The sequence below is a fragment of the Balaenoptera musculus genome, chromosome 8 (assembly GCF_009873245.2).
Source record: "Balaenoptera musculus isolate JJ_BM4_2016_0621 chromosome 8, mBalMus1.pri.v3, whole genome shotgun sequence".
In the NCBI taxonomy this organism is placed as follows: domain Eukaryota; kingdom Metazoa; phylum Chordata; class Mammalia; order Artiodactyla; family Balaenopteridae; genus Balaenoptera; species Balaenoptera musculus.
The window spans coordinates 36,849,947-36,875,960 of NC_045792.1; the positions used below are offsets into that span (position 1 = coordinate 36,849,947).

Here is a 26,014-nt window from a genome sequence, read left to right on the forward strand (position 1 = left end):
TGAGCCGTATCAAGAATTAAAACTGTACTAGCCACTAAGTCTTCCATGTGTGCCCTACCGCAATTAAATTTACCTTCTACCCCTGCTAAGAGTAACCACTATCCTAACTTTTACAGTAGTCTTCTTACATTACTTTATACTTTTATTACTGAAGTGTATACATCTCTAGACTCTTAGCCTTGCCTTTTCAAGTATTGTATTTGATATGTCTTTTAAGTCTCTTTTCATCTATAGTCTTCCCCTTGCCCTTCCTTTCTCCTTCCCTCCCTCCTTCACTCCAATATATTTTATTGTAGAGTTTTCCACAGTCCAGATTTTGCCAATTGTATTATGGTATGGTTCAACTTTCTTCTGTTTTCTGAATTTCCTTCACATGAATTCAGAGGTTTATTCAGATTCAGGTTCAACTCCTTTGGCAAAGCTATAGGGGATATATCAGGAGGCACATAATTTGTGGCTGATTCTTCTTTTTGGGATATCAGCAGCTGTTCATGCTCAGTACCGAGATGTATTAATTCGCTGGGGTTGCAGAATGGTGATATTCTAATTGCATGATTTCCTTTTCAGCTTAGTTGAACTCTTTCTGTAAAGAAACACTTTCTCTTATCTAAATTTTGGTTCACCAGCAGTTCAGTTCATATAAGAAAGTCAGGATAAATGCTTGATTCTTTTTCCTTATTTACAAGTTTTCCCAATAATGAATTTACTCCCTACCATCCCATGAGGATGACTAATTTTTTTAAGTGTCATTATGAATGCATGTATTTATATGTAGTCAACAATTTCTAATTCATTGCAGATGGTATTTTTTTTTTTTTTTTGAAAAAAAAAATTCTCACCTTTGGTCTGAGGGACACTTTTCAAGTTATCTCCTGAGTTCTTTTGACATAACCATAATAATCTTTGCTATCTGGTATGACAAGGTATACCAGACTCATCAGGAAATCTTGTATGTTTCCTGCCGCAGGCTTAGAATAGCCATTTCTCTAAGAAGTTCTGATTTCTGTTAGTAGGAAATGGTATTTCAAACCATAATCTGGGTGCTAAGGATAATTATTTGCTACTGGGTTGGTCTAATTTCTAAGTCTTTTCAGTGGATAGAGCTTGGAAACGTTTGTTTACATGTTTTTAAAGATAAAGTATTATACCTCATGAGTTCATACTGGTGCTTTCAATTTAAATTCAGTGCTCGAGTTTTTACATAACTTCTTCTAAATTACATGTGTATCTCCTTTCTTCCACACCAGAAATCCCGATTCTCAAAAACAGAGGGGATAATAACATTAGTATGCTACATAATTACTCATTTGCTTTATCCTACCATGGTCTTAGAATAACAGTATTAATAGTATCATCACCAGTACATTTACTGAAAAGTTAAATTTTTTTCCATTTGCTCCCATTTTAAAATGAATTGTATTTACGTCATCAGAACATGTGTAGTCTTTACATAGTCTCCCTTTTGTACACATACTTTTTGCCTTTTACCTTTGACTTCTACAAGTAGCTAAATATTTTGTGCTGGCAACCAATTCTTATATGGATGTCTTTCTGGTCTTTTTCTTTTGTCTGGAGTTGTTCTCTTGTAAATATTTCAGCAAGGCTCATAAGAACTATATTCTGAGTATTTGTATGCTGATAGCAGCTTTATGTCCTTTATATTTGGGTTAGTTTTGCTGGGCATAAAATTCTTGGCTTACATTTGATTTTATTGAATGTCTTAAATATGTTGCTTTTTTTTGGCATAAAGTTTCAAAGTCTGATGATAAACTAAATTTCCTTTCCTTCTAAGTCACTCTTTTTACTTGGATTTGTGAAAGATTTTGTTTTTTCTTTTTCTTTGAAGTCCAGTTATTTTGCCAGAATATGTCTTCATGTTTTGTGTTCTGGGTCTATATTATCAAGTATGCATGTATGCGATTTTGATTGGTAATTTCCAATTTAAAAATTTCATGAATGTTTTCTTTAATCATAGTTCTTAGTATTTGTTTCATTTCCATGTATGGCTTGCTTCTTCTGGACTCCTGTTACTCCTGTGCTGGCTCTTCTTTACCTATCTTCATCATTTGCCACTTTCTCTTGAATCCTTTTTATGCTTTCTATTTCTGTTTTGGTTTTATATTTTGCTTTTCACTGTCTATTTCTTTTAATTTAATATCCATTGTATTTGTTTGCTCTTGAGTTTCTTCTAATTTACTCTTTATTTCTGATTTTTTTTTCTTTTATTTCTAATTTGTTCCCAAGTCTCATTTCATTTCTGAGTTTCTCTAATAATTCGGCTGTTAGACTGGACAGAACCCTTCCTGGTTTCAGCGGTACTTCTTAGATTGACCTGTTGTTCTTTCCTGTAGTTCTGGAGGAAGAAAGCTAGAACAAGGAAGCAGAACAAACACTACAAATTATAAGACTCTCTTGTGAATCTCTTGTTCTCCAGTCCATCTTATATCCATTTGTTCCTTCACACATTCGCTGATAGCATCCAGATCTTGTGACTTTTGGTGGTTTTGGGGTTTGAAGGAATGCTTTGTCCTCCAGTTCTGTCTTGAATGATTTTTTTGTGTTTTTGGTTTTACTATCTAGTTGCTCTCTTTTTAAAAATATCAGTTATGTTGAAATATAATTCACATGCCATAAAATGCACTCTTTTAAAGTATGTATTTCAGTGTTTTTATTATATTCATAAAGTTGTATAACTATCTGATTCCAGAGCATTTTCATTCTGTGTGTTTTTGTGACAGGTTCTGTGTAGTTGCTACTACTGCTATGTTTCTAGGATTTGTTGCAACAAATTTGAACGTCCCTTTACCCCTTGCCTGTCCTATCCCCACTCTCCAGAAGTAATCATTGTTAACAGGTACCTAATGAAACGCTGTTAATTTTGTACCTGTATCATTCTTAACTCCAGACTATTTCCCAGACTATCAGTGTCAGAAAGGAAACTTGAACTTCCTTTGGTAATTTGTTGTTGGTTAAGAGGTGAGTTTTGTTGTTTTCAAAGGTGTAATCTCTTAATTTTGTATAACTACAGTGGCTGTTCCTGTATCTTCCTAATTTTTTTTCCATTAGTGCTCTAAGAAGCATGATTTTATACATAAGACAGGATGTATATTTTATACATAAGGTAGGAGAATATTTTATTCTTAAAATAGAGAAATATTCAATCCAGAAAAATTTATTTTTCCAGCCATAGCTTATTGTGAACACCAAATATTTCTCATTCTGTTCTGTACTTGTAGATTTACATCTTTGAAAATAGTGATAGTATTATACTATAGTACTCTGTGCTTTTATACTTGTTCTGTCTTTTTGTTTAATAGTAGTTGTGTGGTTATAATAGAAGCCAGTCACTATGATTGCAAAGCACTTTGCAAATATTAAGATTAAAATGAGGTGAAGAGGAAGGGAGGTGAAGAAGCATGGGCCGGGGGTAAACTAGACAGATGTCCCTGCACACGGAGCTTGCTAGTCTGGTGACTTCAGTCTTCTTTATGAAATTATGTTTGAGTAGGACTTGAAATATGGATAGGGAAATTTTACCTTCATATTTGTTATCACATATAATTTTAATAACAGCAAAAAAAGGAAGTCAGGGTGAGAGTATATTCTTGTTTCATGAAGAACATGTGATAGAGCGTGGTTGTGTTAAGTTGCCTTGAGCCAGCCACATTTTCCCATGGAGTTTTCCTATCCATCAGTAATGCATGTCATCTTTGATTCTATTGGATATTTTGTGGCATTCTTGGGGATGTCAACATACAATGGATGTGCATTCATTTATGATTTCCTGTGATGTTTGCTTTATTTTTTCCAGGCAAAAGGTGGAGGTTATGAAAGTGAAGATGCCTATCAAAATGCAGAACTAGTTTTTCTAGATATCCACAATATCCATGTTATGAGAGAATCTTTACGAAAACTTAAGGAGATTGTGTACCCCAACATTGAGGAGACCCACTGGTTGTCTAACTTGGAATCTACTCACTGGCTAGAACATATTAAGGTGGGTATGTTGTTATTTCTTTAAACTATCATAGAATATCAAACAAGGACTTTCTCTGCCCTTTTGTCTATATCGGCTCTTTTCTTACAATTGAAATCAAGATGAAAGTACCTTTTTAAACAGTGAAAAATTGATAACTGCTTTGATAATTAGAACTACTTTTAAGTTTTGGTGCCTGAATGAATTAGTTTTCTATATTATTCATTTGGGTCAGTTGTACTTCTTTTTTTCCCTCTCTTTCCCATCCTATCTGAATTCTGCCCATCCTTCAGATCCCAGCTCATATTTCATTTCTTCCATAAAGTCTTCCCAGATTGCATTCGTTTTCATTTTTTCTGAACTTTTCACTTTACTTTTTCTTTCCAGCTACTCAGGTGTTACCATGCACTTGATTTAATTACTTTTATGTGTCACCCAACATATATTGCTAATTCATGGAGAGTAGGACAGGCTAAATCATATTTCTTCTTTGTCCTCTCAGGAGCCAGGGCAGCACTATATGATATGAATAAAGCACTCAGTAAATAATTGTTGCATGGCTTGTGAAAACCATTCTGGTCAAGCACATGAGGTGAAGTAGTTAAATGAAGGATACCATTTGAATGCTAAATGATTTGGAGACGACCATGTGAACCCTAGCTTGCCTAATATGTTAATATATATAATGTTTGAAGCACCAAATGTTATTTCAGTTAATATAGTTACAAATATTCTCAGATAGTGTCTGAATCTCAGTAAGATACCTTACCAAAATATAGATTTCTATAATATATATGACCACATATATTCATATTATGAAATAAATGGAAATGAGATTTTTCATGTTAAGAAGGCGCAGATCGTACTCACATTAAATCCTCTAAAACTAAGACAGAATTGAAAGCTAAATTGACCTAATGACAATTATAGACTATTTTGATTACTGTTTCTCTTCTAGAAACATAGAAGCTTGAATGTAGCAAAGTGTATACACACTCTTCTGTTAAAGAGCATGGTCATGGGACCATCTATTACATTGTATGATGTATAAGTAGCAAACCATAGGACTTGATTCAGAACTAACATAAATTGCAGCATTCTGTAAGTTCCAGGTCAATTTTTAGCAGGTACAACATTCTCTCCAAAAATCTGGCTATAACCGAAATAAGTTTCCTTAGAAGTTTAAGAGGTACAGTTGTGTCTGGACCACTTTCTCCTACCCCAGTCCTCACACCTGCAAGGCTTACCCACTTACTTTCTTTAAATCTCTGCTCAAATGTCACTTTCTCAAAGATGCCTTTCCCAACCACTCCATATAAAATAGCAGTTCTGCCAGCACTCCCTAGACCTAGATGGTGCTTTTTCACTTACTGCCCTCTGACACACTGTATATTTCTTTCTTTATTTGCACCTGGCTGGCCTCACCTAAGTAGAATGTAAACTTCGTTAAGCCAGCACTTTGTTCTGTTTGCTGCTCTATTTCCAACACCTCGAGCTGTGCCTGCCACATGGTAGGGGACTCCGTAAATGTTTATCTTTTGAATGAAGGAATGAATCAATCAATCAATGAAGTTGACCACTTTGGATAACTCTTTCTTGTCAGTCTTAACTCTCCAGCTGTTTTAATCCTTTGGGTCAGTGATGTGTAAGTTTGGATATACATTTGAATTATAGGTAGAAGTTATTTAAAATAGTGAGTTAGGATTAGTGGAGAATGGGGACCAGGTGTTTGTTTTTGTTTTTTTTAATGCTCACAAATGACTCTGATGCATAGTCAAGATTGAGATTGCTTCAGAGTACCTCACTTCCAAAATATGCCTACAGTTATAATCAAAAGGAGGTCATCATGAGATTCTCTAAGCCTAGTATATCTTTTTTTTCTTTCTTATCTATGTTTGTGTAATCATGCTGTTCTTTAAGTATGATTTGGCCATTGCAGAGAAAAATGTGGCTATATTGTTCATTTTAAAGGATATCATACTTTGTGTTTCTTTTTTGGTTACATCTAATTCTGTCTAGTTTTAACTCAAGATCAGCTTCAGAAAAGGTAAATTATTTTGCAGAGTCTCTGCATATTTTAAAAAAAAACCTGAAATTATTTTAGATACCAGTTAAATTGACATGGTAATATATTGGTCTGATCAGAATTTTCCATTCATACTGATACAAAAAAAGCAGCTTACTCTGAAGTTTTATACTGTGCTTGCTGTGTGCTATATGATGTATATAAAATGCTATAGAAGCTGTAGAATATTTTAAAATATCCAGCTTTATTGCTTTCATATTCTAATTTGGTTAAGCATCATTGTTTTAAAATAACAGGTGAGACTAAAGTTGGTGTATTATTTTTATTTAAATGGATGATGTTGGAATATTTGAAGATTCTCAGAAATAGATCTCTTTAGAACTTAATCTCTTTAGAACTTAATCCTTCTTTCCTCCTACTCATATTTTTGATTTGTTTAGAACTCAAAGGCACCTTTTGTTTGGATATTTCATTGTGCGGATTAATAGGAGTCGCATTTATGAGATTTTTTTTAGTTTTAAAAGCAAAATTTATGTATCTTCTACCATTCACAAAAATTCTTTTTAGGGAAGGGACTGATGTTTTTTTCTCCACATGGTATTGAGACAGTCATCTCTAAACAAAACTCTATTAGTAAATTGTGAGGAAGGAAGCATTTAACTTTTTAAAAAATTAATTAAAAAATCTGCTTGCAGCTTATTCTCGCAGGGGCTCTTAGGATTGCTGACAAAGTAGAGTCAGGAAAGACGTCTGTGGTAGTCCACTGCAGTGATGGCTGGGATCGCACAGCTCAGCTGACCTCCCTGGCCATGCTCATGTTGGATGGATACTACCGAACCATCCGAGGATTTGAAGTCCTTGTGGAAAAAGAGTGGCTAAGCTTTGGACATCGATTTCAGCTTGTGAGTAAAGAACCGTGACTCAGTGTATCACATATGCATCTCACATAAGCCATGTGAAAATCATGCCTTTACTCACTAGATATTCGTCTAAATCTGATCCTTTGTTCTAATGGGTAAACTTCCCAAGAGAACTTTGGGCTTGTTTTGGAAGCACTAGGTTATCCTGCTGTGGCTCTGCAGTCTGGAGCCAGGGTTAGCTGTTTGTCAGGCGTCTGACCCAGTCTCTTCCATACTCTCTATCGGGAATAGGAGATACCCTTCTGTGACTTCCACCTTCAAATGACAGTTCAGAGCAGCATGGACTGTTACGGAGCTACAGGGCGCTTCTAGCTTTTCCTGTAGACTTAAACAAACGCGAGACTGGCCTATTATTCTTAATTTAATGTAGCCCTACAAAGTAGCACTACTCACACAGGATCAGGGTCTAAAACAATTTAGACTGGGACTAAAAGAAATAACGGAGAAAAAATAATTTAATTTAGAGTTGGGAATAAATAGCTTTTCCATTACCCTTCTTAATGACCATATGTATGGAAAGTGTTGCAGTTTTATGGAAATGACAAATTTTTGTGCCCTCTATATGACTTAAAATTTATTTTGATGTTGTCATTTGTATCAAATCTAAAAGTTGGAAGGGCCTCAGAGTCCAGGCATTAACTGCTGAATGTCTTCTCTCGTGTCCCCGTGAAATGGTTGTTTGGTTTCTTCATTAACACCTCCAGAAATAAGCAGCAAGTCCCTTCCTGAGGCTGTCCAGTCTCACTGAAGAAAGTCTACCTACTAGAAACTTTTTCTTCATAGTGAATTAAAATTTGCTTCTCATTTTCTTACATTCCCCTTTGGAGATAAGAAGAACAAATATGACTACTAATCCAAATAAGATAGCTCTGCAAATATTTGAAAGTAGCTGTCTTCCTGTGTCAGTCATAATCCTCAGTTCTGGCAAAACATCCGTTTTCTTCAGTCTTTTCTCATCCTAATCCCCTCACCCTCCCCTTTGTCCTCTGGACTTTGCTCATGGCTTTCTACAAGTGTGGTACCCAAAACTGTAGTAGTCCCTAAAATAGAGGAATGGGGTTATTATGTCCCTTTTAAAGGATGCTGTGCTTTTGTATTTGCTTTTTGTTACAACATACTTTAGATTCATGTAGCTTTTAATTAAATAAACATTCAAGTGGTTTTTATCTGTGTTTCTGTTAAACACTAAATTTGGAATCAGCAAACTTGGGAAGTTACCTTGTAGGCCTTGGTTCTCATGTACGCCCATCCATGGTATATGTTGGTTGTAATCATAGAATTTAGAGAGTGAGGAGCAGGAATATTTTCCCAAGAAAGAGGAGCAGGGTGAGCAAATGTCTGGGTGGGACTGAGTGTGGCTGGAGTAGAGTCGAGGGAGGGGCAGGTTTAGAAAATCATGGAGATGAGAGTTAAGATTGTTCAGAGGCCTTGAAGCCCCTGAGAGTGTGATTTTTGGCAGCATTTTCCTGGATTAGCTGAAAGACTTTCTGAAATACGTTTGCTCAGATGCTGTCTCTAATGTTAACCATTAGTATCCAGTAGCTACCAGCAGTGTTTATAAAAAAACTTGCAAGAAATGGACATTTAAAGGTAGTCTGCTCTTTTGAACTTGAATTGTTAAATAAAGTTGGTCATCTGGAGTATCTATTCAAATAGCTCATGTTTTTCCGTTCTCTATAAAATGTACGTACCATGAAAAGACCATTAAAAAAAAAAAGAATGAAGTTTTAGTCAGCCAGAGCTGTACGTGTTCATGTAAATGTAACCAAAATCATAAATATTTCAGACTGTTTGAAGTTGCAGTGGATTCCTAAATTGTTGACTCTGGTTACCTACTCCATTTTTTCCCCCTTAGTTGTTATCTGAAAGCAGAATTTGACAGTTAAAGGACATCTGATCAAGAGGGTATGCTCACATGGTTAATACAGGGTAATGATTCTCAAACTTTTTGATTTCTGGACCTCTTTCCTTTTTTAACAATTATTGATGACCTGAAAGATCTTTGTTTATATCTATCAGTATTTACCATATTAGAAATTAAATTTTAAAAATTTAAATATTATTTAAAGAAATAAATCTGTTTTCTTAGTCCATTTGGACGGCTATATTTCTCACAGTTTTGACGGCTGGAGGTCCAAGTTCAGAGTGCCAGCATGGCCTTCTGGTGAAGGCCCTTTTCCGGGTTGCAGACTGCCAACATTTCGCTGTGTTCTTGAATGGTGGAAGAGGGCTGGGGCCTCTGTGGGGTCTCTTCTGATAAGAGCATTAATCCCATTCATGAGGGTTCCACCCTCATGACCTAGTTAGCTCCTAATACCATCACACTGGGCATTAGGATTTCAACATGTGAATTTTGGGGGAACACAAACATTCAAACCATAGTACTATTATATATTAACATAAATAACATTTTAAAGAAAAATAACTGTATTTTCCAAAACAAATAAAGAAGTTTAATGAGAAGAGTGGCATTATTCTACATTTTTTGCAAATTTCTTTAATGTCTGGCTTAATAGAAGATAGCTGAATTTCATTTCTCCTTCTGCATTCAATCTGTTGCAATATGTTCTGTTGGTTGAAGAAATGAGGAAAATCTGACCACACACAGATATGTAGGTTGAAAAATAGAGAGTATTTTAATTTTTTTCAGGGAATTGTGGATATTTTTCTTTGATACTGTGCCAAAACTCGACAAATGGTAGTTTCTTAGCAGTTAATTGTAATGTGGAATCCAAAACTAACTCAATGAATTTTTCGTTGTTTGTTCTATTAAATTCCTTTGGTCTGTCTTGCACTTTGAATAAATAGATCTCTTACCCATGCATGGTTTTGTAACATCAGGTGTTGGTAATTTGGAAAATACTGGCTTACTGATTTACACAGCCCTTCCAATATTAATGCATTTCATTATATAATGTCATATAGTCACATTTGTTAATACCGCTACTGATTTTATCAGAAAAGTATTATCAAACTCATTGTAGCATATAAAAATTTCCCCCAATCTAATTTTCACTCAAAAACTTGAATTGTGTCATTGGTAACAAATACTGTCCATTGTTTTCCTTGAAGTGACGTAGTCACTTTTGTACATTTTCAAAAAAATGTCTGCAAGATATTCAAGTCTTAATAATCATAGTTCATATATTGTTCTTTCAAGTCAAAATGATGTTCCATGAAAAAGCCGTGTTTCCTACCATCCTACTTAAGTCTGCAGCAGAAGCATATTATGTATATTTCCCATTTTGTTAATAGGATACTTAAAAAATTTGTACTCAATTGGGGAGATTTAATAAAGTTAATAATTTTTACTGCTTCATCAAGGAAACTGGCTTAAGAGAGATTGGCTTTTTTTTTTTTTTTTCTTCTTTAACTGCAAGTGTTTGGTAGGGAAGAATATAATAACTGCTAGTGTAGATTGATTTCAATGCCTTGCTTCCTGATTCCTCCTAAGGTACCAAAAGTTTTCATCCTTCAGCACTTTTACACCATTAGTGCAAATGTCAACACGTTGAAAAAGGCAAAACGTGTCTTAGTAATATTATAAAAATAGTTTTGAACTCACAGACCTGCCCTGCTGCCGGAATTCTGTGGACCATACTTTTAGAATCACTGTTTTAGGGTACAGAGTAGAGGTTTATCTCAGTCATTGGGGGCAGAAGTCCTCAGAGGAGAAAAAAAAATTGAGAAAGTAGGTGAGTGCATGCTTGAGGGGAGATGTCAAGCATTTTTAAAAAGTTTTCAAAGATTGTGCTAATGTAATTCTTTTTGAAAGACAGTCTGGAGCTCAGATGCAGCAGGTCCCCTTCATGCACTGGCCAAGGTGTTAAAGGAGAAGGGTGCTTCCTGAAGCTAGTGTACAAGGAACTGTTAATATTCAGGGCAAAATAAATCTCCAGAAGAAAAATCTGGGCTCTGAGGTCTGACTGCTTCTGTGTCCCATTATCAGCCTTTTAGGATCTAAGTGTTATTTATTCAACTGAGTTGTAATTCCTGTTACAAGTGTCTCATGTCAGGAAATAACCTGGCAGTTTGCACATTGAAATGTTAATAGAGATGTCTGCTTGGTGGGATTATGGTGATTTCTGTTTTCCTTGCAGTGCTCTTTTAAAAAGATTTTCTGAATTTTTAAAAATATTGAGCAAATATTACTTTTCTTTGAAAGTAAAATTACTTTCATTAAAAGCTGAAACATCCCGCAAAGCTCATGTAATATTTCATTCTTTGCTTCAGAGACTTGGCCATGGAGACAAGAACCATGCAGATGCAGACAGATCACCTGTTTTTCTTCAGTTTATTGACTGTGTCTGGCAAATGACAAGACAGGTAATTTATCTGGGATATCCATTCTTACGTCTCTCTTTTCAGCTGTCCAGTCAGAGTTGGATTTGATCACTGATTGTATTACATTTCATGTAAAACGGAAATTCTTGTAAGTTTTCTAGGTACTAGAACTATTACCTGTGATTACATTATGAATTAAGTTAAAGGATATTATTTGGAGGTAGTATTAAACACCTGACAATTTGATTCCGTTAGCATTTCAATGCATGGCATTGATCATAACCCCTGAGAGGTTTCCTCTTTTGTTTTGGACAAGTAGTGTTAAATAATGGCTTTATATTCACCCAGAAACTCATCTGTACATTGCTAAAGGAGGTAAAGAAATGAAATAGGCTAGGTAACTCAAGCGAAATGAAATCCTGTTTTAAGCACTTTTGACGGAAAAATGTATTTAGATGGAAATTACGGCAAGGTATGTATGTAATAGTTCTTTTTGTTTTTAGGTATGGAGAGAGAGAGAGATTATGTTTTTTTAGACTTAATCCGTCAACATTCTAGCAAATGATTTGAAATATTACTGTAAATAGATTTAGTCTTTTGGAAAGATACCAGAGGAGATTGAAAAACACCTGATTTATTATGGGATCACTTCACTAATGAGGCAAGGAATTGGTGTCTTAAAAATGTTTAACTCAGGAAAAATAATCTCAGAACCCAAAAGTTAGATACAGTTCATTGGTGTATCAGTTAATTTTTTTTTTTCAGTTAATTATTTATCCAAGAGTTTTATTAGACCTCACACAACTGGGAGCCTGGTTGGTGTTTCATTAGACTGCCACAGGAATATAAAGTAGGGCAGTTGCTGGCTCTGCCTGGCTTTAGGATTGTGTTCTCGCTTCAATAAAATACTCTTTATTTCATTAAGAGAAAAATGGTGATCCTCAAGTGAAATACATTAATTACATATCGAATATTTTTCCCCCATAAGCATTTCAGTTTGGGTGGATTTGTTTTGAAACCTGCTGTCTTAAATGAAGTGTTGTAATAGATATGACTACCGTTTGTTGAGGCTGGTATTTTAACACATGTGATGCAAATGTGTATACAATTCAGTTTTGTTCTACAAATTAGGCCCTTGGCGTGTTGGGGGGAAGGGAGCTACAACATGCTTATTAGTTTAATAATGTTTACTGCTTCTTGGAGTAGGTTTGAATTTTTCCTTTGGAACTGCCTTTGAGATAGTGTTCGATATATTAGCTATTACAAAGCCTTATCAATCCTTTTTTTTTCTTTTTTTTTTTTGGGTGTTTGACCAAAAACAATAGGACCTACTTTTGACCATTATCAATCTTTAAGTAATATTTGACAATGTTGGCAAAAATCAAATATGCCATATCAAAGGACTACAAAAGTCATCATTGATGGTTAAGTGTACTGCTTTCTGGGGAACATACCTTGAAGGGAGCAATGTGTGTGAACTATTAGTTCTGGTATATTTGTTAGAAAAACAAAATCAGTCACATTTACCAATTGTTCACATAGAAGAGTGCATGACAAATGCATTTCTTTCTTAGTAGTTGTGTTAACTTTTTATATGCTGTATATCTAAAAGCAATTTAACTCTAATTTTGAGCTTAAGTTAATAAATAATGTAATACCTGTTTAATCTTGTGTTTCATTGATAGAACTTAAAACACCCCTATAGTTGTGAGTCTTTATTGTAAACGTCTGCTTATATTTTTCTGTATGATATTTTCTTCCTGAGCATTGAATGTGTTAGGTAGTCATAATGTTTATTGGCAATCATCAGTTTTATGAATAATTGAATGTGCAGAGATTTAAATAGCAAATTTGTTAAAATGGGACCAGTAATGTAATTAGCCAGATTCTACATCTCCTTCTGCCCTCATCCTCATCCCCTCAGTCCTGGGATCAGGAAGCAGTTGATAAAGGGCCCTTTAGATTTTAAACATGTAAGGAGGCAAAATATTCCTCCTCTGCTCAGAATTTTAAAAACAACAGCAGCAGTTAGTACTCTATTTAAATAATGCTCTAAAATAATGCTATTTTAGTTTTGTTGTGAGGAAATGCTCACTGATTAAGCCATCTTCTCATAACTGAGATAATAGTTTTGCCACAAAGATGAAAGACTAATCATAGGCTTAGCTCCTTTGGCTTGCTATGTAATAAAATGAGTCAGGGTGCATTCATGGTTGGCTAATAAATAAGGCTGTTAAGAGCGTGTAACAGTACAGGAGATGGGGGGACTTCGCTGGTGACGCAGTGGTTGAGTCCACCTGCCAATGCAGGGGACACGGGTTCGATCCCTGGTCCAGGAAGATGCCACGTGCCGTGGACTAAGCCTGTGTGCCACAACTACCGAGCCCGCGTGCCACTACTGAAGCCCGTGCGCCTAGAGCCCGTGCTCCGCAATAAGAGAAGCCACTGCAATGAGAAGCCCACGCACTGCAATGAAGAGTAGCCCCAGCTTGCTGCAACTAGAGAAAGCCCGCACGCAGCAACGAAGACCCAACACAGCCAAAAATAAATAAGTAAAAAATTAAAAAAAAAAAAACAGTACAGGAGATGGGATTTGTTCTGTAAATGAATGAATGGGATTTGACAGTTTCTTACAATTGATTGGCTTTATGTTGGCATGTGCTTTATTACCTGCTTCATTTGCTTCACAGCCACAAAAATTATTATTCAAGAATGAATTGTTCGAGAAGATACATTGTTTGAGAAGATAAATTTGCCACGTTACCGTGCTTATAAATTTAGGAAACTTCAAGGCAAAGTTGTTTTCTTCCCTGTGCCTTTTGCATGCAGTTCATACTGTTTTCCTCCACTATGGGGTAGGGATCATTCTAAGAAAAATTTGGCACCAATATTTATTTCCCAAATCCACAATCCAAATATTCATGGAATTCCTTTTCACAGTCCTATAAATGGTACAGTCCTACATAGATAGAAGCTTTCAAATAATTCTTGAAACATTAGGTGGATAGGATTATACTAAATCCCTTACCCTCCTTCCTGGGATCTGTAATTGGTCCTTGATACAGTCCCCCAAAGTTGTATTGTTTGTGTAATAGCAAGATATCCAGTCAAGCACTTGTCCTAGGTTAAAGAGACAGTGAATTTTCTTTTTTTAGAAAGAGGCTGCCAAAGTACTGGATTACAAGATATCCTGGTTTGAGTGCATGTTCCTTGAAAAGATAAGTAGGTTGGCTTTTAAATGATCTGCATGTCTGCCTTGGAATTTATTTTTGTGCATTGCTGACATTTTCTGGAGACGTTGATTTTTTTTGTGTAATTCCTAAAAACAAAACTATGTTGTTGCAAATTTAAAGAAACATTTTACTATGTTGCTTATGGTCTTTTTTGGCAGAGAAAGACAAGTCAGAATTTATTAGGCTCAAGTTGAGGGTTAACTGATACAAACGGATGCAGAAACATCAGGATCAGACCATTCAAACTCTTACTGTACAAGAAAAGGAGATATTAGGAAAAATTATCTCAGAAAATAATTTTGAACAGAAGACCAAGCAGATAATACCATAATGGCTTAGAAATATATAGTCTTGAATATTGTTTAGCCTAATTTTAAGAAGTATTACAAAGGATCTGCCAGTATACAGGGATGAATATGCTTGAGAAAATTTCTTAATAATTTTGTGCGTTTGTGGTGTTTGATTTTGCAGTTTCCTACAGCATTTGAGTTCAATGAATATTTTCTCATTACCATTTTGGACCACCTATATAGCTGTTTGTTTGGAACATTCCTCTGTAACAGTGAACAGCAGAGAGGAAAAGAGGTAAAACATGAGCCCTGACCCTCCCCCCTGTATCCCTAATATGTGCTTTCTCTACTAGAGTGCATCCTCTGATGGATTTCAGCTGAACAGTTGTTCTTTTGGATGATTCCTTTAGCTGTATTTTATTTTATATGCTGTAGTATGCTTCTTTCCATACATCTGAACCTGATCTATTTTAAAGCACCTCTGTCACAAGGCTGAACATGCTAGCCAGCTGTCAGTTGAGTTTATGGGTAGGAAGCAGTGTCTCCTAAAGAGAACTGAAGTATGTGGAGTCTTAGGAGCGCCCATGTACCTGTTACTCCCTGCAGGGTGGAAAACCATCAAAACAGGTGCAGAAATATATAATTAGCAAAAAAAAATGTATTTGAATGAATGGACAGCTCACTTCCCCAAATATATTCTGCATATGTATGAGCCATTTTAGTTTTTTTTTTTAATTGTAAAATAATACCATAAAACATTCGAATACTGAAAAGATATTAAGTAGAAAGTTAAAATTTGTTACCCCACTTCCCCAGAGTTACCACTTTTAAGTGGTTGATATTATTTAGAAGAAACCTTGTAAGGATTACATTTCAAGTTGTCTTCCTCAAAATACATCTATCCTATGTATGAAATTCTAAATTATCTTGATTAGTGTCTCCCTCCGCTTCAATTTTCATTCTAAAAAATGTGGCTATAAAATAGTTTCTTCATGCTTTTCTAAAAAGCCTAGTGGCAAAGAATGCTTGCTCTGGGGCCAGGCTGCCTGGGTTCAAATCTTGGATCTTTGACTTACTGTGTGAAGTTGGGCAAGTTAATTTAGGCTTCTGTAAAGTAGGGATAATAGTACTTATTTACTTAAGTACTTAATACTGCTTACAGTTGTGAGGATTACATAAAATAAACCATACAAAACACTATAATAACTGCCATGTAGTAAGTGCTTCCTAGACTAGAAATTCCTTGACGACTGATATTAAATTTTTTAATTCACCGTTACATCTTCAGTATGTAGCATGCAGTAAATATTTCCGTGCATAGTAGGCAACCAAGAATTTATTGAATGTCTCATAAACAGTTGACATTTGTATATAAAGCTATGTATGCATTTACTTACCATATGACCCGGTAATCACACTACTGGGTATTTATCCTAGAGAAATAGAAACTTTTGTTCCCACAAAATTCTGATTTTCTTCCCACAAATGTTCATACCAGTGAACATTTATTTACAGTGGCTGAAAACTGAAAACAACCTAAATGCCCTTCACCTGTGGTATTTCTATATGATGTACTACTACGCAGCAATAAAAGAAACAATTATTGGTACAAAAAAAGAGAATTTCTTGCATGTTAGGTAATTAATAGATAACTTCCAAAGATACTTTCATTTTTTGAGAGCCTCAAATAGGATTCACTGTATCTTTAAAAAAAGAAATGTTTTTAAAACTGAGCTATAATTTGCATTCCATAAAATTTCACTCTTTTAAAGTGTATAATTTAGTGGGTTTTAGCATCTCTAGAGTTGTATAGCCATCACCACCATTAATTTCAGAACACTGAAAAGAAACCCCATACCTATTAGTAGTTGCTCCCCATTCTTCTCTCCTCTCAGACCCTGGCAAACACTAATCTGTCTCTTGATTTGCCTCTTCTGGGCATTTCATATAAATGAAATCAGTCAGGGTGTGGCCTTTTGTGTTTGGCTTCTTTCACTTAACATAATGTTTTCAAGGTTCAATTTGTAGTGTGTATCAGTACTTCATTCCTTTTTATGACTGAATAATCAATTGTATTGATATACTGCATTTTATCCATTTATCAGTTGATGGTCTTTTGGGTTGTTTCTACTTTTTGGCTACTATGACTGATGCTTCTTTGAACATTTGTGTACTGGGTTGTGTGTGCATGTGTTTTCACTTCTCTTGGGTATATACCTAAGAGTGGAATTGCTGGTATGGTAACTCTGTTTAACTTTTTGCGGAACTGCACAGTTTTCCAATACCCTCTAATTTTAATCTAAGTGGGGCTGTCACCACAGTGTCGTGAGTTCTCTCTCCCTCTGAAACAATTTAAATGAGCACAGTATACCTCTTTACAAATTCCATCTAAAGTATAATTAGCTTATGTAATGGAGAATCTTTTTCCTTCTTACAGAATCTTCCCAAAAGGACTGTGTCATTGTGGTCTTACATAAATAGTCAGCTGGAGGACTTCACTAATCCTCTCTATGGGAGCTATTCCAATCATGTCCTTTATCCAGTAGCCAGCATGCGCCACCTAGAGCTCTGGGTGGGATACTACGTAAGGTGGAATCCACGGATGAAGCCACAGGTATATGCCCTGCAATATACAATGAGAGTTTTTATCCATGCAGTTGTATGAATTACATTCGTCCCCTTTAAAGCATCTAGAAAAATTATCTGTGCATATTTAAAGCTTTCACTTTTTCCTGTTAACAGTTTTAATTGTATAGTAGAAAAAGCACTACATAGGGATAATCAGTACACTTGGTTCTTATCATGACTCGCTTGTTTGGCCTTGGACAAGTCACTTCTGTTTTGTCTTTTTTCCCCTCTTCTATAAAATGAGGGTGCTGGACTAGAGGTCTTGTCTTAATAGGCTGGAGAAAATAGCTTTAGGAAAGTTAAAAGCCTAACAAAATTCTGGTTGATTTTTTAAAATGTTATGGAATATTTACTGCTTAGAACTGTTTAAAAGACTAAAAGGTCTGCAACTAAATGACAGGAAATCTTTGAGTATTGGCTTTTAGATTACACTGTTAACTTAATTATTTATTGTATTTGGCTAAGTACCAGTTTCAGGGTACTCTGTGGAAACACTTGGGGGCACTAGGGAAGCCAGTGAAAAGAGCAGTGGTGTCAGAGGAGTCCCTGAAGTTAGTTTTCACTGATGTTCTGGAAAGGTGGGTGTGGTCCCCATAGCTGAAAACACACACATTGCAGCATTTAGGGAAGGAGCTCTATACTGGAATGACTTGACTTTGGGTTTGTTTAGGATTGCCCAGTTAAATAATTTTAGGGTGTGCTGCTGCTCTTGTAGGAGCCCATTCACAACAGATATAAAGAACTTCTTGCTAAACGAGCAGAGCTTCAGAAGAAAGTAGAGGAACTACAGAGAGAAATTTCCAACCGATCAACCTCATCCTCGGAGAGAGCCGGTTCTCCTGCACAGTGTGTCACTCCTGTACAGACTGTTGTGTGAGAGGACTACTGGATGGGGCCATCGGTCATCGCCATGAACTCTGATTACAACGGCAGCTTCATGAGGAGAAAGTTTCTGAATACAGAACCCATCTGTGAGAGAACTTAAGTCACTTTATTTATTTTAAATCTCTCTAGGATGAGTTTAGAACTGTAGCAGTGCAGGTGGTTTAAGTGAAATAACCCCACATGTAATTACATGATTATGACACTAATCTTATAAGTCACCCAAAGAATATTACAATGCTTCAGTCCTGGATCCACAGTGGGAACAGGTTTCTGATTTTAAAAGGAAAATGCTGTCTCAGAAATTTTGGTGTATGGTAAAATCAAAACACAAACTACTTCAGAAATATACTTCTTGATGGAAGAGCACTCATTGCACAGAAGGAGGAGCACCAGTTTTCAAACCAAACCAGTACTGACATTTCATGGCATTATACATACTGGGCCTCAGTGTCAAAATCAAGATCATTTGATGCTCCTTTCCCCATCATGGGTTTTTCCTTTTTGTAGTAAGTGATTTACTTTCACCATTCAAAACTCGTGTTCTTCATGTAATAAGGCAAAGTCTTGAGGATATTATGGTGTAGTAATAGTTGAAAATTATTGCTGTCATTATTTATGTACTTAATTTAAGATGTATTAGATAGCTGTTCCAAAATGATGCCTTACAGATGTGCTTGGGAGGAGGATGGAGAGGAGAAAGTGGTAGCCGTCCAGGATTTCAAAGAATTCCACATCCTTCAGATTAGTTTCCATTTGCACAATTACTAGAAACATCATGAAACATATTTAAAAAACTCATTATCTGCCCTACTTTATTTTAGTTACATTTTTTTTGAACACAGAGAAGTTAACTGGCAAATTTTGAGGCAGTATTTAAAAGTTTAGTAGGATTGACTTTTTTCTGAAGTCTGTATAAATAGCATATGGTGAGAAGTACTGTGCTCAAATTTTACATGAAATATTTTACTGTTACTTTCCTTTGCAAATTCTGTAATTCCACTGAATGATTAAGTCTACCAAAGAATTTATTGCATGTAAAAATGTATTACAGTCTCAATGCCAGTAAAGGAAATCCTGCTTCACTTTTTGGCTGCTACAGTAAGAATTCAGCGCTGGTATAAACACTTGACTCCCTGGTGTCTATTTTACTCTGTATAAGAGCCATATGTTATGTACTGTAACACAAAGGAGCTTCTTGTCCCTTGGGTCTTTAATTAAAAGAAAATTTCAACTGACTTTTAAACTTTGTCCTTGTTCTAAGTTGTTTGCCTTAAGTTTCTTTTGCAGAAATGTTATTTGGAATTTTTTGAGGAAAGGGGTGTTTCATAGCAGCTGCTCTAAGAGAAATGTTCAGTTTGATCAGATAAATCAAATACTAAAAATCAGTGTTTTTTCACCTAACTCACTAGTCTGAACCTTTTGCCCTGCTCTTCGTTTTGCAATGAGTAAGTATAATTTCCGTTATTAGTACATCCAATATTAGCAAAATTGGTACCAAAATGATTCGATCATTGAAATTTGTTACAAGAAAATTTATAACAGTATTTAAGTGACCAGTCTGTCAGTATTAAACCTAAGTTTTCTATTCCAAATATTTTATAAATCCATTCTCTCTGTGCATTCTACCATTTCCCTCCCTTAAGCCTTTATCATCTTGGTCTGATGCCACATAAAAGAATGTAGATGATTTAACAGGTTCAAGAATTTAAAACTTCTAGTCTTAATACCCTCATATTCACTTTAAATTCCATTCAAAGCGATCTAATTCCATTCAGAATCTAAATTCCATTCAGAGCAATCTAAGTGCAAATCTGTCACTTCTCCTTTCAAAACTTTCCAGGGGTTTCCTTTTACCTTTTGCAGGAGTCTCCAAAGTGGAGTGCCTTTAAGATGATCCTTTAGTGAAGACATCAGCATCATGGTGGCACCAGTGCTTCCTTTTCTCTCCCTTTGACTTCTAACGAATCAGACATCCATAACTGGACACAAGTGCCTCTGCACAGCATACCAGGACACCTGAGAGAGATTCATCCGTGTATCTGAAATTGGGTGAATGAAACCTCAAAGGAGGCTAGGGAGCCAAGGGAGATGTGGTGACACTGGCTGTGGCGGCAGCAGCAACCTCTCCAGCAGAGGAGGTGGGAAGTGAAAAGGGTAAGTGTAAGTCTACTCAGCTTGTGGGCTGCAGTTGGAGGGTCCCATTGCTTTTCAGCAACACCCCAGATTTCTGAGGAGAGCTCTCCATGACAGACCAGTAATGAGTAAAGGAACTGAAACAGTAATCAAAAAAATCCCAACACAGAAAACTACAGTACCAGATGACTTCAGTGGTGAATTGTACCAAACATATAAAGAAGAATGAACACAATCTTCCTCCAAACACTTCCAAAGTATTAAGGAGGAGGGAACTCTTCCAAAGTCATCTACCAGGCCAGCATTACATTGATACCAGAACCAAATGAGGATACAAGAAAACTACAGACCAATATCCCTGCTGAATATAGACGCAAAAACTCTCAACCAAATATTAGCAAACCAAATTCAAGGACACACAAATAGGATCATATACCATGACCAAAGTGGGATTGATCCCTTGTATGCAAGGATGATTTAACATATGCAAATCAATAAATGTAATAATATATCACATCAATAAAATGAAAGAAAAATTACATGATCATTTCAATAAATGCAGAAAAAGGATCTGACAAAGTACAATATCCTTTCATAATAAAAACCTTTAACAGATCGGGTAAAAAAAGAATATACTTCAATATAATAAAGGCTGTGTACCATAAACCCACAGCTGTTAATGGAGAACAATTGAAAGTTTTTCCTCTAAGATCAAGAACAAGACAATGATGCCCACTCTCACCACTCATATTCATTATAGTATTGGAATTCCTAGCTAGAGCAACTAGGCAAGAGAAGAAAAAGGCATCCAAATCAGAAAGGAAGAAGTAAAATGTCTCTATTTGTGATGATTTGGTTTTATATATAGATAATCCCAGAGTCAACCAAAACACTGTTGGGACTAAACAATTTCAGTAAAGTTGCAGGATACAAAATCATCATACATAAGTCAGTTGCATTCCTTTACACTAATGATGAAGCATCTGAAAACAAAATATTGATAAAACCATCCCACTCAAAATAGCATAAAAACAATATACTACTGAGGAAAGGTTTAACCAAGGAAGTGAAAGATCTGTACAATGAAAACTACAAGACTGCTGAAAGAAATCAAAGAAGACACAAATGGAAAGACATCCTCTGTTCATGGATTGGAAGAATCCAATGGAGGACTTTCCTAGATGTCCTTACTACCCAAAGCTATCTACAGATTCTGTGCAGTTCCCATCAAAGTGCCAAAGGCATTCTTTTACAGACATAGAAGAAAGAATCCAAAAATTTTTGTGGAACCACAAAGAAGCCCCAAACAGCCAAAATAATCCTGAGAAAAAAGAACTAAGCTGTGGATATGTGTTCAGATTTCAAACTATATTACAAAACCACAGTAATAAAAACATTATGGTACTGGCACAAAAATAGACACATTGACCAATGGAATAGAACAGAAAGCCCAGAATTAAATCCCAGTGGTCACCTAATATTTGACGAGGGAGCCAAGAACACCCAATGGGGAAAGGATAGTCTCTTCAACAAATGGTGCTGGGAAACCAGAGAAGAACACATGCAGAACAATGAAATTGGATGCCTATCTAACACCATTCACAAAAATTAACTTCAATAGTGATAAATGCTGTGAATAAAATAGGCTAATCTGATAGTAAATCAGGAGATGAGGGGGCAATTTTTGATAATGTAATCAAATAAGGCCTGCTTTGACTATATTAACAGAAGTCATACATTAAAAAAAAACTTGAAATGGATCAAAGACTTAAACATAAGACCTGACACCATAAAACTAGAAGGGGAGAAGCTCCTTAATATTGGTCTTAGCAATGATTTTTTGGACCTGATGCCGAAAGCACAAACAACAAAAGCAAAAAACAAATGGGACTACATCAAGCTCAGAATTCTGCACAGCAAAAGAGACAAAAAATGAAAGGATAACCTACTGAATGGGAGAAAAAATTTTGCACACCATATATTAAATGAGGGCTTAATGTCCAAAATATATGTAAACAATACATACAACTTAATAACAAAAAAACCCAATCCAATGAAAAAATGGGCATAACTAAATGGACATTTTTCCAAAGAGGACATCAGAATGGCCAACAGGTACATGAAAAGATGCTCAACATGCCTAATCTTCAGGGAAATGCAAATAAAAACCATAATAAGACACTTCATACCTGTTAGAATGGCTGTCACCAAGAAGTGACATATAACGGGTGTTGGTGAGGATGTGGTGAAAAGGGAAACCTTACACAGTTGGCACTTAACACAAGTTAGAACTGTGCAGGTCCACTTAGATTTTGTTTCAGTAAAATCTGAGGTTGGTTGAATCTGTGAATGCAGAAATGCTGTTCAAGGGTCAACTGTACACTGTTGGTGGGAATGTAAACTGGTCCAACTAGTATGGAAAACAATATGGAGGCTCATCAAAAATTTCAAAATAGAGCTAACATACTTCCAGGTAAATACCCTAAGGAAAATAGAATTTCAAAGAGAATATATGCATTCCCAGGTTTACTGCAGCATTATTCACAATAGCCAAGATATGGAAACAACCTAAATGCCCATCAATAGATGAATGGATACAAATGATGTGGTATATATACACAATAGAATATTATTCAGCCACGAGAAAGGAGGATATCCTGCCATTTGCAACAACATGAAGGGAACTTGAGCACATTATACTGAGATAAGTCAGAGAAAAACAAAGACTGCATGATCTCATGTGTGGAATCTAAAATAGTCCAACTCAAAAAACAGTAAAATGGTGGTTATCAGGAGATGGAGCTTAGAGGGATAAGATCGATGTTAAGGGTACAAACTTGAAACAAGTAGCAAATAAGCCAGAGATAATGTACAATATAATGAATATAGACAACAGTATTATACTATGATTATATAATGTGATAAATATCACTACAGTGGCAATCATTACAATATTTAAATGTATCAAGGTAACACATTGTACACCTTGAATTTATACAATGTTACATGTCAAATTTGTTCAATTAAAAAAAACCCTTATAATAAAGATGTTTCTAACACAGCTACTTGCAAGCTGTGTTCAGCACAGTGTCATTTCAGGGACTGGAAGTGATACCCACCCATTTTGTAATGCATGTAGTTAAGTATTTAAGAAGACATAATAAAGATACTTCCAACAAAGCTAGCTGAAGCTGTGTTCAGCAGTGTTATTTCAGTGCATGCAAATGATACCCATTCTGTAATGCATGTAATGAAGAAAAACACTTGTAATAAAGGTGTTTCTAACAAATCTAAATCTAAAAGAAAAAAAAAAGATAATCCATTGAGGTGTGTGGAAGCCTGGGAGGGTGGTCTTAGCACTTTTTATATATTTACACAAAACTTTTGAGTGGAGAGTTCTGTTTTATAACTTTATATTTATCTATGAATATTGGTTGCATAGGTGTACCTTTTCCTTTATGATCAGGGATATACAATTTAGAGGCCTGTGTGTTTAAGTCAAAGCCCCTGAGCCTCCTGTCACTTGTCTGCTTACCCTTCTATTCTCATCATCATACCTCAACTTTTATGTACTAATACTGCGCAACTAGTCCCAATTCTCCCATATAAAGGGCAGATTCCTGCCTCCTTGCTTGTGTTCATTTTACCTTGTTGACCTGGAACTGTTCTCCCTGGTTATTCCTGTTCTGTAGAGTTTAGGCATCATTTCCTCCTCCAGGAAATGATCCCTGTTCATCACTCCCTTCTCTGCCATGCCTCACCTCCCTCTGTGCATACCTTGCTTACTAAGGAAGAAAACTACATGTAAGCAGAAGTGTACATACAATTTTAGGAGATTCACAAATACCCCCAAATCTAAGGACACTTAATTAAAAACTTTGTAGACAATGAATTCAGTAAAAGGCCTAACAAGCTTAGTGCCCAGACAGCCTCTACAATTCATGCTGTTGTCTAGATAAAATCCTAGAACTCCATTTCAATCCCAAGGGAGGCAAAAAAGGAATCGCTTTAATATCTAGTTAACATGCTCATTAGTACTCTTAAGAGTATCTTAACATATACCATGAGATAATCCAGTTTTGTTGGGCCTAGTTTCTATGTAAGCATGAAAAAGGCAAGTAAATTATGTATTAAATACCATATATTCTGTTTCTCATAATATGTTGATGTCCTATTTAAAAATGTATTTTTTTGAGAGACTGCAACAAAAGCCTTTATTAACAGGCTGTTAAGGAAAATTTCAGTGTTTCCTTAAAAAAGCTGCTTTATTGATTTCAGTGGCAAATTTATAAAAAGTTAACATGTCTTGATCTATTCAAAATTATGATTTACATTATTAACACAATGACAATTGCATGTGTACAGTTAATGTTGCACTCACACTGTACACCAATAAAAGTAAATAGCCAAGGGGTTCTTCTAAGTTTTAAGATTAAAAACGATAATGCCTTGAAATAAATAGCATGATTACAAACAGGTATTATCTAAAAATACAAACATATATGCTTTACAACACCTCCCGTTCTCTCTTCATTCTAAAACCTCATTTACTTCATTTACAATTTGTTTATAGTTTTAAACATGCTTTTGTAATCTTCACAGTTAACTGATTTAAAATGAATGCTTCGGTCTTCAAAAAAATTTTAATGGTGGATTAACATCGATAAAGGTGTATTTAACACTGATCAATGTTTGAAGTGTCAAAGAGCAAAAGAAAACAATCCTCTTAAATATGTATAAATATTTAAATATAGAAAACCTTCATCAATAGTTGAAACAAAGTACATTTAATGGTTGCATTGAAAAGGAGAAGTGGGCGATTCACGCCAGGGGAAGATTTAAAAATGACACTTTTCAAACACCGCCTATGGGACAGCCTCATACTTTGATACTTTAAACCTCATTTTACTTAGATATATAGAACTATTTAAAAAAAATCACACCCACAAGTAAAAAATTGGTAATCTGTTTACAAAGTGCAATATCTCAGTACAGCAAATTCATCTCAAAGAAACAGAGTATGTGTGGCTTCTTCGCCTTTAAAACTCCCCTGGTTTCCATTTAGATGGTTTAACATTTAGTTGTGATACGTAACACAAGAAGCCTGTGTAATGAAGCTTGGGCCCCTTAATACCTGCTATTAATTAATTCCAACCTAAGAGTATGAGACCTGGAAAGTAAACTGTCAACATCTGACTGATGAGGTACGGATTATGTGAATAACATTTATGGCCTGGTACCAGTCAGTAATCCCAACACAGACTATTGCTCTGTAAAGAATTCTGTATGGTTTGCATGTCCTTCAACAACTGAAGATTTTTCCTGCTTTTTTCTCCAGGTCTCGGTTTGGCAAAGTCCTTCTTATTTGTGGTCCCTGTGGTTGCAGAAGAACGGCCGCTGCTGTTTCCTTCTTCATCAAGAGTCTTTTTGGTGGTTCTTAATTCCCTCTTCTGCTTCTCCAACTTCTGTTTCTCCAGCTATACGAAAAAACCAAGGCAGGGAAAAAAGGAGAAATTAATGAAAACATATTTTTCTGAAAACTGGTATTTCTAACTCTCATACTAACTAAAACGCATATAATATATTCTGGGTTTATATTTTTAAAGGCTTCAAAAATCTATTGTACTAGTCATTTAACA

The 26,014-nt window shown here is 35.5% G+C and overlaps 2 protein-coding genes across 18 annotated transcripts in view; one reads left to right on the top strand and one right to left on the bottom strand.

Moving 5' to 3' along the window:
• The window catches only part of MTMR2 (myotubularin related protein 2), a 109,098-nt gene extending 89,620 nt beyond the window's left edge, over nucleotides 1-19,478 (top strand). For 11 of the 12 annotated variants that reach the window (XM_036860665.1, XM_036860668.1, XM_036860666.1 and 8 more), the window contains 6 exons: nucleotides 3,812-3,997; nucleotides 6,698-6,904; nucleotides 11,156-11,248; nucleotides 14,911-15,024; nucleotides 17,167-17,343; nucleotides 18,073-19,478. In XM_036860665.1, the coding sequence (XP_036716560.1) occupies nucleotides 3,812-3,997; nucleotides 6,698-6,904; nucleotides 11,156-11,248; nucleotides 14,911-15,024; nucleotides 17,167-17,343; nucleotides 18,073-18,234 (939 nt within the window). In that variant the 3' untranslated portion in view covers nucleotides 18,235-19,478. Of the gene's footprint in view, nucleotides 1-3,811; nucleotides 3,998-6,697; nucleotides 6,905-11,155; nucleotides 11,249-14,361; nucleotides 14,429-14,910; nucleotides 15,025-17,166; nucleotides 17,344-18,072 lie in introns of those variants that run through there. The other variant, XR_005020918.1, reaches the window with a different exon arrangement.
• Nucleotides 19,479-24,621: 5,143 nt separating this feature from the next.
• The window catches only part of CEP57 (centrosomal protein 57), a 42,679-nt gene continuing 41,286 nt past the window's right edge, over nucleotides 24,622-26,014 (bottom strand). For all 6 annotated transcript variants that reach the window (XM_036859621.1, XM_036859617.1, XM_036859620.1 and 3 more), the window contains one exon: nucleotides 24,622-25,852. In XM_036859621.1, coding sequence (XP_036715516.1) covers nucleotides 25,619-25,852 — 234 coding nt within the window. In that variant the 3' untranslated portion in view covers nucleotides 24,622-25,618. The remainder of the gene's footprint in view (nucleotides 25,853-26,014) is intronic.